The sequence below is a fragment of the Podarcis vaucheri genome (assembly GCF_965113315.1).
Source record: "Podarcis vaucheri genome assembly, chromosome: 12".
Classification (NCBI taxonomy): Eukaryota; Metazoa; Chordata; class Lepidosauria; order Squamata; family Lacertidae; genus Podarcis; species Podarcis vaucheri.
The window spans coordinates 8,606,077-8,618,554 of record NC_138750.1 but is presented as its reverse complement, the minus strand read 5'-3'; the positions used below and the strand labels follow the sequence as shown (position 1 = coordinate 8,618,554).

Genomic DNA, 12,478 nt, shown 5'->3' with positions numbered 1-12,478 from the left:
AGAGATACCTAATTGCAGGCATCCATACATCTAAATTTCATATGTGTAAAATGTTTTCCTTGGGTGGGGGAAGAAGTTGTTTTCTGGCTCAAGCTAGTTTGGCTTGCCTGCCCATAAGTAGCTATACTAGTCACATACCATGAATCAGTGACTTGAAAGGAAAAGGAGCTGTCATTCCCAACTCTGATCGCCTCAAGGCGATTCTTACTTGATGCAGACAACTGTGAAAGTTTATCCCATACTTTTAGCACAGGTTAATCCTTGGTTGTTACACAAACCTGCACTATGTCTATTGTATTCAGTTTCATGGGATCCTCTGGTACATAGGTCAAATATGAGTTCTCTCATGGTTCCCAACATCTTTGTCTCACTTGTTGGGAGGGCAAGAATAACAAAGTAGCCTTTCTCCCCTGTGGGTTCTTGTAATATTCCACAGGTGATGGCTACAGAAATGTTTAGAAGTAGCTGGGCAATCTGGCTTGCTTCAGAACATTTTTTATCTCATTTGGTATTTTTTTTAGTAAGAATTGCTTTAATAGTCGTGTGTCATATAGTTTCATAACTCTGCTTCTCTGTATTCTTAATTTTCAGATGTGTCTGAAAGTTCTTGTGTTTCTCCTATTGAATCAAACAAATGCGTCATTTCCCCACCCAAACAACTTCCCCTTACAACTGGTACCCCAATAGGTCGAAGAGGCCGTTTAGCTAACCTTGCTGCTACAATTGGCTCCTGGGAAAATGACCTAAGTCATCCATCTGCAAGGCAAAACAATACACAAGAACAGCCTGGTACGACTTGTTTATCCAAATTGTCCACTACTAGTGGAGCATCTGCTAGAATCAATAGCGACAGTGTGAAGCAGGATGCTGCATCCTGTTTGCAAAGGGCTGTTGAGCCATCTGTGAATAAGTCGGCAAACTCTGAGATATTGGTAAGTGATCATATTTAATCTGATGTTTATTTCTATCATACAGTGGAGAGGCTGACAATATGAAGATGTAGCCTTGCAACCCTTCCTAGAGAATTGGCCCCATTGAAAACAGTTTACTTTAGGAGTTGGCATATTTAAGATGGTGCTATAGAAGTGGCAGAAAGGAAATACGAGTTTGTAGAGTGCAATCCTTAACAGACATCAAAATGTAGCAAAATCCTAATCTGAGTCAGGCTTTGGGGAATTTGTGAACAATTGTAACATGTTTTAAAAGATAAACTAGGCTGAAAAGTCTAGTGTCAATTATAAAATCATATTTAAGCACACTACACCAGGTAGTTACTTACTGAGATCCTCTTGTAAATGGCAAGTATTAAGGAATGCACATAAAGATATTACAGAGACAATGTAAAGTTCTGATCCCTGTAGCAAATGGCTGTTTTAGCTGTGTTAGTGAAAACAGCAGTGGAGGAGATGGAAGCATTTGTTTAGCTATACTAGTAGACTAATTTAGAGCAGCAACTCCACAATTGCTAGTGCTGCATCTGGGAAATCCATTGGCAACATTAAAAAATTAGGTGGATAATAATCTTTGCTGTCTTTCTGAGCTGAGAGTGACAACTAACTGTTCTCTCTAATCCCCTTTCAGGGAACTAATAATTCCATAGCAAAATCTTCAGGAACAACTAGCAACCATTCTAAGGAGACTGAGGTACCAAAACGACTGCTGCAGGAAAAGGCCAACCTTAAACCACCATTGAAATCTGCATTATCTCAGCCACTTTCTGCCAAAGAGGAGCGACTCAAGGGAACACATGTACAATTTGATTCTAAGGATAAACCAGCCACACCAGGTGAAGGGTTGCACCATTATTTAAAGCAGCATATGCTGTAGAGATTTTAACCAGAATTTTGTATAGAAAATGATTTCTGCAATTAGCTGATGTAAGTGAAATGGCCATGTCGGAGTGAAATTTGAACGGTTTAAGCATACCTGGAATATTACTGTGTGCAAAGTTTTGGCTAAGTCATGAGAAAAAATATATATTAATGTTTTTTGTAATTTCACAATTTATAAGTTGTATTAAAGAACTGCAAAAATGAGCTTTAAATAAACAGCTCCTCCATCTGCATATATGTTAATTGGTAGTGAGTAAGGTTTCGTGTAGTTCTACACGTGAATTGATGGCAACTTAAGAGATGACTTGTTGAAATCTACTCAAATGTATTGGTAGCATGTAGCCTCCATGCTACTGTGTCAGACCCCTTAATTTCTCTATCTCCACCTATTCTGATCTAGTTCATGTTTATTTAGAAGCAATTCCTGGTGTGTTAATTTGAACATACTTTGGGGTAATGCCTTTTGATTTGGGATCGCTTTAACTTCTTTTATTTTACTGTGCTGGAAGACCTCTTTGTCATAAGAATTAAGACTTATTTAAAAGGTTCCAATTTTTTATTGGAGACGAAGAATAATTATCTGAGCATTATTCAAAACTAGTTTCACACAGTTACATCAGCCTGTGCAATTAGGTTTCTGCCAAGATATGAGTGTCTGGATTCTGCATGGTGGTATTTGATATTGGGCTGCAGCTTTTAAGAAAATTTTGTGCATTTCCAGATGATAAGTTTTAAAAATGTTAAGCAGCTTAGTGTTTTCTACAATAAATCTGCTTTCTCACTTGGTTATGGATGTCTGACCTTCTGATCTAAATTGGATGAAACTAACTCTTGTTGAACCATGGGTGACAGCTTGAAAGCACTTCTGTTAATGCTTTGGACAGCTCATCTGTTAGGGATTCCAGAGACCTAGATTGAGAATTTGTGTACCTTACCTCAGTTGCAAAATTAGGGTCTTTTGTATTAAAAGTTTTTGGGATGGATAGAAAGGGCTGTAGACAACCCTAGTCCCACTCAGAGTAGACCCATTAAAAATAATGGACATGATTAACTTCAGACTATTAATTTCAATGGGGTTATGAGTGCAACTTAGTTGGATACTGCTGCAGAATGATGCTTATGTGAATAATTATAGCTTTTTGAGAAGTACTTATGCTTAACTGCCCCAATTCTCATCAGAACATGTTCAGATATGGAATCTAGTATAGTTGTATAACTGTGTATATGAAGAAGAAAAGAATAATGCTGCACTTCAGTGTTACTTCTAAATAATGAAGAACCTATCTTGTTAATGAAAAAAAAATCCATTGTTCTTCTAGGAGGATCAGGGATTAAGCCTTTTCTGGAACGTTTTGGAGAGCATTGCCAGGAGCGTAGTACACAAAGTCCTGTTATCACTGGAGGACACAGGACTCCCATTATCACTCCAAATACAAAGACAATCCAAGAAAGACTCTTCAGACAGAATGAAGTATCCTCTACTGCTAGTTTAGCACAGCAGCTCAAACAGGTATGAGTTTCTACTTGTCTGTAAGAACATGGAATGATTAGACTTGAATATTAGACATCTATTGGAGATATAGTGCATAAGCTGAGACTGCATCCACTTTTGAATGTTTTCAGGAACGTGAAAAAGAACTTGCATGCATCAGAGGCCGCTTTGACAGGGGCAACTTGTGGAGCGCTGAAAGAAAAGAGAACTCCAAGAAAAAACGCCTAGAAACAAAATCGGTAACATATTGAAACTTGTTGTAAGGGAACCTGTAAGAATGCTTTAGGCCATTTATTACTAATTTTTTTTCTAAATCACTATTCATCCAAAGATCAAAAATAAACAGTAAAAATCCCCCGAAATATTGCACATAATAACAGGTAATATTGAATACAACTAAACTAATTGGACACCAGTCGAATATACCCTGATGACTTGACTTAAAGGCCTGAATTATCTTACTTTTCTAGGAGAGTTTGGTTCAGGTTAACTCAAAGCACCTTCCCAATTCTGATGACAACTCACAGGTAGCCGAAGAAAAGGCTGTAGAGATAGCCGTAGAAGGCATAACTTCTGGTAAGAATGCTCTATGATAAAACTGCTCCATGGTAAAATTATCTGAACATGAAAGAATAAGTCTGAATCATGACTAGTAAATTGTTTGATAGAAGCCTAATTTATGTTTCAAAGTGCCAATAACTTCCCTTACGGCGGGTGGAAGGCGTATGGCACTCCATATGCTGTTGGACTCCATTTGCTTGCCTCTGTCAGATTACAGGAGTCATTGTTCAGCATTACCTGGACAGCTGCAACTTTTCCACTACTTCTGTAAATGCCATGTGAGACATACATTTGCCCCCATCTATCCTCTCCCTGGGTAGAAAATAACGCCCTGGCCTGGGTGATTGGATAATTGTGATTTCAATCCCTGGGACTTGGAGCTTTCCAAATTCAGTATGAAAATGACATATGGGCAAGTTGGGAAGGGCGTGTGTGTGTTCACTATATTGTCTATTATCTCCAATATTTATACGAATTACTAAGAATTGTAAGGCGTGCCTCTTAGAACTTTAGATAGAAATGTCAGATTAATAGGACTACTACATATTGCGCCCTGAGGAGCGAGATTTCTCATCAGCAAGTAGATGCTGGGTGTCTCAAAGTCTAGCCTAGTACACGTCCATTGTAAAATGGCCTAACATAGATTAGTTATGAACTTTATTTAATAACTGCTTGCTGTACTTAAGTAACTTATTCCTTGAAATTTACAGGTGCTTCAGAACATGAAAAGACAGAAGAGCTCAGTCCTTTGAAAATCTTTTCACCACAGACTCCAGTAAAAACACTTTCCAACTCAAACCTTGAGCAACTTCCTAAGGAACAGAAAGGTTTGTATTTCCTAATTCTTTTTACTAAATTTGTCTAGTTATCTAGGCTGTGTGCTTCAAAGGTTGTCTGGCTTAGCCCTAAACCACTGATGGTCTTTAACATGCAGCTAGGCTCCTTGATAGGGACGCGGGTGGCGCTGTGGGTAAAACCTCAGTGCCTAGGACTTGCTGATCGCATGGTCGGTGGTTCGAATCCCCGCGGCGGGGTGAGCTCCCGTCGTTCGGTCCCAGCTCCTGCCCACCTAGCAGTTCGAAAGCACTCTTAAGTGCAAGTAGATAAATAGGGACCGCTTTATAGCGGGAAGGTAAACGGCATTTCCGTGTGCTGCGCTGGTGCTGGCTCGCCAGCTGCAGCTTCGTCACGCTGGCCACGTGACCCGGAAGTGTCTTTGGACGGCGCTGGCTCACGTCCTCTAGAGCGAGATGAGCACGCAACCCTAGAGTCGGACACGACTGGCCCGCACGGGCAGGGGTACCTTTACCTTTACCTTAGGCTCCTTGATAGTGATTGGAAAATATTACGTGGTGACAATGCATGTCTGGAAAACTGCCTTGGTCAGACCACACCTGGAGTTCTGTATCTAGTTCTGGGTACTGCAATTTAAGAATGCGTTTGAGCTGGAAGGTGTGCAGAGAATGGGGACAAGGATGATCAAGGGTCTGGAAACCAAGCCTTATGAGGAACAGTTGAGGGAGTTGGATATGTGTGGCCTGGAAAAGAGACTGAGATATAGATTTAAGGGCTGTCTTATGCAAGATAGAGCAAGCTTGTTTTCTCCTTCCCTGAAGGGTAGACTCAAACCAATGGATTCAAGTTATAAGGAAGGAGATTCTGACTAAACGTCAGGAATAAAGTTCTGACAGTAAGCGCTGTTTGATTGTGGAACAGACTCCCAGGAGAGGTGGTGGACCTTCCTTGGAGGTTTTTAGGCAGAGGTTGGATGAACATCTGTTCTGAATTCTTGAGCTGCGATTCCAGCATTGCAGAGGGTTGGACTAGATAACCCTTGGGGTCCCTACTATCTCTACAATTCTATAAGATTATATCACACCCTTTGTGGGGGAGGGCAAATAAAAACAAAACTTGAGTCACTGGACCTCTTTTTAGTATTTGTGCGAAGAAAGGCACTAACATTATCTTCTCAAAGAAGGAAAGTTAGGGGGGAAAGGCTGTCGGCATTCAGTGTCAGTAGGGGTCCTGCATAATTTTGGAGTGCATTGTCAACAATATGCTGATGACACAGCTCTGCTCCTTTACATTTGGAGGTGTGACAATGTATGGGCTAACTTAACCTCTTGCCTCAGTAATGAACTGGATGAAAGCCAATAAACTGAAACTTAATCCAGACAAGACAGACACAGTTAATGGGTTGTTCTCTTGAACAAACAGATGGGATCTGGCCTGGTCTGGATGGAGTTACATTCCGTCTTTGCTTGAGGGTCAAGTGGCCTTGGTGGCATGGAGTACTGTCCATCAAGTTTAGAGTTAGAGGACCAGCTGTGCCTTTTATCTGGACGAGTACAGCCTAACTTCTGTTGTGTATACTCTGGCAAGCTCTAGATTCGATTACTGCAATATGTTACATGTGGGACAATCTCTAAAGATGCTTTGGAAAGTTCCGCTGGTGCAGAATTTGACAGTCAAATTGTTGACCTGCGCAGGATGGTCTGAATATATAATGCCAATTCTGGAACAACTGCACTGGTTGCTATTTGTGGCTCAATTCAAAATGCCCCCTTGACCTATAAAGGCTTGTGTAGCTTAGGTATTCCCCAAGGACTGTCTCCCCCCACATGAACTGACCTGGACCCCGCAGTTGTCATCTGAGGCCCTTCTTTGGTCTGGAGGATGGTGATACAAGAACAATGGTGCCTCGCCATCCTGCTCATGCAGTGCTCTCCCCCAGGGAGGCATGCCTGGTGCCGCACTTATTTGTAGGAACCTGGCTGAGCCTTTCCTCTTTACCCAGGCTTTTGGCCCTTAACTTGAAGGGCTTCAGATATTTGTAGCCTTTTTTGTGGGCATGAGGCCACTAAGACCTAGATAGCTTTTTAGACTTTGTTGCCTGTGTTTGTTTCCATTGGTTTGAATGTAAGCTACTTTAGGACAGTAACTATCATATATAATAATAATAACAACAACAGTCTTCTGGTCCCTCCTGTCCCTTGTTAATATGTGGAGGCTTCTGTTTACCTTTTAAAAAAAATAAAGTTAAGACTTTGTGTGTTTTACTTTCCAGACAAAGAGCCCGAGGCTGAAGCGAATGACGAAATGAATAGTTCACAGGTGATAAGTGACATCTTTGATGAAGTTCTTCAAGAGGATGGGCCTGACATAGAGAAACTTAAAAAAGAGATGAGTATGACCTTGGAAGCTGATTGTGAGGATGAACAGGAGCCGCTGAATATTTCCTCAATGTCCCTCCTAACACCTTTAACAGAGTCTGTTGCTGTTGCAAGTCCAGAGGTAAGAACAGATGCTTAATTTAATGCTGCTATTTGTGTATGTCCAGGTTGTCATAGACTCAAATTCTAGAAAATGAGGAAAACACGCCTTCAAACTTGTAATTCTCAGTTTGATATTAAAATCCAATTCTCAACATTATAGTGTATTTCTTTGAATTTTAATTACACATAGAATGATCAAAGATCTATGTCTCTTCCAGGTTTTTGCATCCCCATGTAAATTGGTTGATGAGGGGAGCAATGCAAGTGATGATAGTCCAAAGTCCAACAAGTTTCAAAGAACATCTGTCTGCAGAACTGAATCTGGAAGCAGCATTGTGTCCTTGTCAGAGGAGCGTAATCTGTACAGGTAACCACTTGGCTAAGTGTTCTATTCGGCCTCTTAAATTTTAGTACAATGCAGAGAGAGGACTAAAACAGCTAAGCCAAGTGTGGGGAACCTTTTTCAGCCTGAGGGCTACATACACTTCTGGGAAACCTTATGCAGAGGGCTGGATTCAGATGTCAGTGGTGGGAGATGAAAGAGCCAGCAATTGTACTTGTGGCTTATGGAGAGTCTTGGGAACCAGATAGAGAAGCCCCTGGGCCTGATATTCCCCACGCTTGATTTAAGGCTAATCTAGATTTCTTTCTGGAAAATGGCCTCATGGGAAAAGTAGAAGGGCAGCACTTTGGCACTTCCTGAAACATTGACCTAGCCATCATTGTGTCTTTGAAGAAATCCACATTGCTATAATTTTCCCAAGGACGGTCCTAAAAGCTGGTTGTGCCTCTATCTCAATTTGGTCAGGATGAGTCAATCTCTGTTGTAAACCCTTTCTTGCCTCTGCACTTTCTTAACCTAATTTGGTCAAATACTTTGCTCTGTATCTCTCTAAAACTGAACTTTTCTTTTGAAGTATCGATGCCTATCGATCACAGCGATTTAAAGAAGTAGATCGTCCTTCAATAAAGCAAGTGATCGTTCGTAAAGAAGATGTTTCTTCCAGGCTCGAGGAGAAAAGGAATGGAACGTCTGATCAAATTAACATCAAACGCAAATTACAGGTGCTTAGAATGCTGCCTTCCATTTTCTTTTCTTTCTTTTCTTTTCTTCCTTCCTTTTTTTTGCTAATTGTTTTGTACTGTGTATTTTTTATATGTTTTGTTCTTGTATGTTTTTATTCTTGAAGTTCTTATGTTTAAATTTTGAAACTTTTTATTGTTTGTGAAACTTTAATAAACATTATTTAAAAAAATAAGGAGGAAGTTGAGTAGAAATAAACCCTTTGGCCCTTGAAAAAAAAAAGAATGCTGCCTTCCAATCCTAGAGAACTGATTTTTCATTCTATCCATTTAATTTTTCCTACAAGGATTATAAACTGCCAACATACATACTTTAGGAGTAAAAATGAAGTTACCTGGGGCCACTAGCAGTTTGGATTTCAGCATAGTTTTTGAATGCCAGGTTAGAATTAACTATGGCTAATAGTCCATGGTTGAGAGAATTTACTCATAAGGAGGAAGTGTATAATCCTGCAGTCCAATCCTGTAACTGGATAACATGAGCAGAGCTATGTCTGCACCAGCCTAAATTGCTGATGAGAAACTTCAGGGTGGATTTGTTTCCAAAGAAACTGAAGGAAACGTGACAAAATAATGGTCTGAGGTTTTACTAAGTCTGCTTATCTGACTACATGTTTAGGAGCTGAATAATGAGATCAATCTGCAACAAACAGTAATACATCAAGCCAGCCAAGCTCTAAACTGTTGTATTGATGAGGAACATGGGAAGGGTTCACAAGAAGAAGCAGAAGCTGAGAGACTACTTCTCATTGCAAGTATGGTGGTTGTTTAAAGATGGCTTTCTGTGTAAATAACATAACAGGCTTTATTGCCCAAAAGATCACACTACAGTGGTGCCTCGCAAGACGAAAAGAATCCGTTCTGTGATTCTCTTCGTCTAGCGGTTTTTTCGTCTTGCGAAGCAAGCCCATTGAAGGATTAGCGCTATTAGCGGCTTTTAGCGGCTTATCTGCTGATCGGATCAGCCGATAAGCGGCTTAGCGGCTTAGAAAAAGGGGGGGAGGAAAAAAAACCAGCAGGAACTCGCAAGACATTGTCTTGCGAAGCAAGCCCATAGGAAATTTGTTTTGCGAAGCATCTCCAAAACGGAAAACTCTTTCGTCTAGCGAGTTTTCCGTCTTGCGAGGCATTCGTCTTGCGGGGCACCACTGTAGAGTACCGTATTTTTCGCCCCATAGGACGCACTTTTTCCCCTCCAAAAATGAAGGGGAAATGTGTGTGCGTCCTATGGGGCGAATGCAGGCTTTCGCTGAAGCCTGGAGAGCGAGAGGCGTCTGTGCGCACCGACCCCTCTCGCTCTCCAGGCTTCAGGAAGCTATCCGCAAGCCTTGCAAGCCGGGTGGGAGTTCCCGCGGGCTCACAAGGCTTGCGGGCAGCAGCCTGCAGCCCCCGCGAGTGTCCGCAAGCCTTGCGCGCCTGGCAGGAGGTCCCGCCGGGGGCGGGAGGCTTGGGGCGGCAGCCTGTCGCCCAAAGCACGGGGAGCCCTCCGGAGGGTGTCCCGTGCTTCGGGCAGGTGAGCACAAGGCTTGGGGCGGCGGGGAGGGGGGAATATTTTTTTTTATTCGTTTTGCCCCCAAAAAACGAGGTGCGTCCTATGGGCCGGTGCGCCCTATAGGACGAAAAATACGGTATATTAAGCATACTGTATTCTTTTTTACTCAAAGTGATTCTTCAGCAATAAGCTACCTCATCTAAATTTTCCATGCATAAAAGATTTGAAGAAAGTGTTAGAGCAATGTGCAATTGATCTATGAAATTTTCTGCCATCCTGTGGTGATGGCTTTAAGAACACCCTAAAACTTTATGGAAGGCTAGTTCTGTGAATGAATGTTAGCTTGCCCAAAGCCTCCATTTACCTCTGAATATCACCTGCTAAAAGCAAACCCTTAAGGCCATCTTTTTTCTTATATCTGACTTCTGTTCAAAATGAGTTCATTAGATGGAGGTTGGTTTTGATGCAACAATGGGATTCAATTTTAAACATTTTGTGGGATGTGCCTGTGACTTGAAAACAACCTGTAATTGGTTATGAAACATATACGTAACTACTTTATTTTTTATGTTTGTACAGCTGAAAAAAGAACAGCATTATTGGAAGAGCTAAACAAACTAAAAAATGAAGGATCTCAAAGCAAGAAGATTAAAGCTGATTCAATGCCTAGTGGAGTTTCTCCATCCAGGGGCTCTGTGACTCTGTCAGAAATGCGCCTACCTCTAAAAGCAGACTTTGTATGCAGCACTGTCCAGAAATCAGGTAATTCCTTTTGCTGTGCTTGTGTGGTTGGAATTATGGTTTAGTGTAGCAGCTGATATAGAGACGGACCTATAAGTCAGGAAGTCTCTGGCTTGCAGGTCACATCTTCCATGAGTTCACTAATTGCTCTTGGGAAAGCCTCTCAAGTCCATCTTCATTTGAACTGGAATTTTAGAGCAGAGTTACCTTTCCTTACAGCATTCTGTGTTTGCAGAACTCCTTTTTATTTCTTTTTAAGGTGTAGATCAAGCAACATTTCTTTTTCACCCACCCCCAAATCTCCTGGCTGAATTTTCCCCAAATTAATTCTGTTGCATTCCATTCTCCAGTGATCGGCAGTTTGTGTCCTAATAATCAATTTTATACCTCATTTTTATTTTTCCGCCACCACTTTCCTGTTTCTTTCTCTTTCCATATCTAGATCACTTTCCCCACATCCCTGAAGCCATTGTACACTTTAATCACTGTGTTTAAGCAACTTAAGCTGCTGTTTTTAATGCTCAAGATACCAGCTACTACTGTGGCCTTATATCTGATGCCTTCAGCCTTCGCTGCTGCTGCTAGATTAGTCATGTGAGGGCAGCTGAAGGCAGCAGCAGCAATAGTAGTGAAAACAGACAGTAGCAGAAGAAGCCAATTGTTGCTGCAGAAGTGCTTTAATGAGTTAGAAGTACTAATAATTAAAACAAAACAGTTTTTGGTTGACTACTTCCCAGAACTGTGAATATAGTGAAATTAAGGAGCACCTGGAAAATGCTAGGAAAACAATAATGGTTTTTAAAAAACAAAACAAAAAACCTACCACTTTTTATATTTGGGTTGGTGTAGGCTGATATACAGTGCAATCACATATATGTCTCCTTAGAGGTCAATCCCATTGTGTTCAGTGGACTTACTCTGAGTTAATTGGTATAGGATTGCAACTTTTGTGATCTTGCCTTGTGTGCAGTTTTGACTAAAATACTTACAGCTTCTCCCTGAGTTTCATCATTTCATTTGAATAACACACCACATTCCATTTCAATTTTTTTTAAAAAAAATCTTTAAATCGCTGTGAAAATTGATCCTCCCATCTTAAATCAACTGTCTTACGAACCATAAAAAATAAACATTGGTGCATTAAACTGTGCAATAAGTTGATTGGAGGCAAAAATGCTGAACCACTTTGTTCTTTAATCTTTTGTGTTAGCTGCTTTTGTAAAACAGATTAAGAGAGACTGCTTAAACTATTCACAGAAACAGCAAACTACTACTACGTAATAATGTTAAAAGCAGGAGCAGAAAACATGGTTGCTACACCGTTAGCAAGTACTGCAAGTTCCCTGAATGGTGGAGATGCTCTTACTTTCTCTACTACTTTTACACTGTAAGTACTTATTTGTTTAGCTATTTAATTTTATTCTTCTTTATAACAATGTTATATGCTAACCATTTGTGCCCTCCATAGCTGTTGACAATCACAACGAAGCATTAAGAACAAAGCTTAGTTTAAAAACACAGCAGCAGCTTCAAAAAATAAAGTTCCGGAGATCCAAAAGCACATTTAAGGAAAACTTTATTCCTCCAAAAAGAATGCTCTCTCTCACTCCCACCTCAACCCAATCTTCCTCTTTTCAGATACTGGGAAGCGGTAGATTAGCTGCAGTCATTTTAATTAGGATGGCGCATAAGAAAATAGTGAGTGCTTGCCTGTCTTTCCTACACCTCAAACTGCAGGACTGCTGTCTCTGGTGTCCTTGCACTCCAAAATACACTGCTTTGTTCCAGCTGGAGAAAAATAGCAGCTCAATATTTGTGTACATGCTTACTTGTCTTCTATACAGCTGTCTTTGATATTGGGCTGCTAGTTTGGGAGTGGTTCCTACTTGCCTAAAGTAAAATGGCAGGGGTCTCAAGCCCACTTTTGACAAACACTATTGATTCTGAACTCTTATTAAGCTTTCCGCAGGAGTTTGAGAGAAAAGAATTAATCCCATATGCT

The 12,478-nt window shown here is 40.8% G+C and overlaps 1 protein-coding gene and 1 long non-coding RNA gene across 3 annotated transcripts in view; one reads left to right on the top strand and one right to left on the bottom strand.

Moving 5' to 3' along the window:
• The window catches only part of ANLN (anillin, actin binding protein), a 36,400-nt gene that overhangs the window by 8,438 nt on the left and 15,484 nt on the right, over positions 1–12,478 (top strand). For both annotated transcript variants that reach the window (XM_082192760.1, XM_082192759.1), the window contains exons 4-15: positions 592–932; positions 1,582–1,786; positions 3,152–3,342; positions 3,456–3,563; positions 3,795–3,900; positions 4,596–4,712; positions 6,953–7,179; positions 7,379–7,527; positions 8,078–8,225; positions 8,863–8,998; positions 10,315–10,497; positions 11,734–11,863. In XM_082192760.1, coding sequence (XP_082048886.1) covers positions 592–932; positions 1,582–1,786; positions 3,152–3,342; positions 3,456–3,563; positions 3,795–3,900; positions 4,596–4,712; positions 6,953–7,179; positions 7,379–7,527; positions 8,078–8,225; positions 8,863–8,998; positions 10,315–10,497; positions 11,734–11,863 — 2,041 coding nt within the window. The remainder of the gene's footprint in view (positions 1–591; positions 933–1,581; positions 1,787–3,151; positions 3,343–3,455; positions 3,564–3,794; positions 3,901–4,595; positions 4,713–6,952; positions 7,180–7,378; positions 7,528–8,077; positions 8,226–8,862; positions 8,999–10,314; positions 10,498–11,733; positions 11,864–12,478) is intronic.
• On the bottom strand, positions 7,181–8,828 carry LOC309515283. Its single transcript, XR_014212394.1, has 2 exons — positions 8,579–8,828; positions 7,181–7,244 (listed from the first exon to the last, which is right to left on the bottom strand). It is a non-coding gene; the product is annotated as an uncharacterized lncRNA (long non-coding RNA).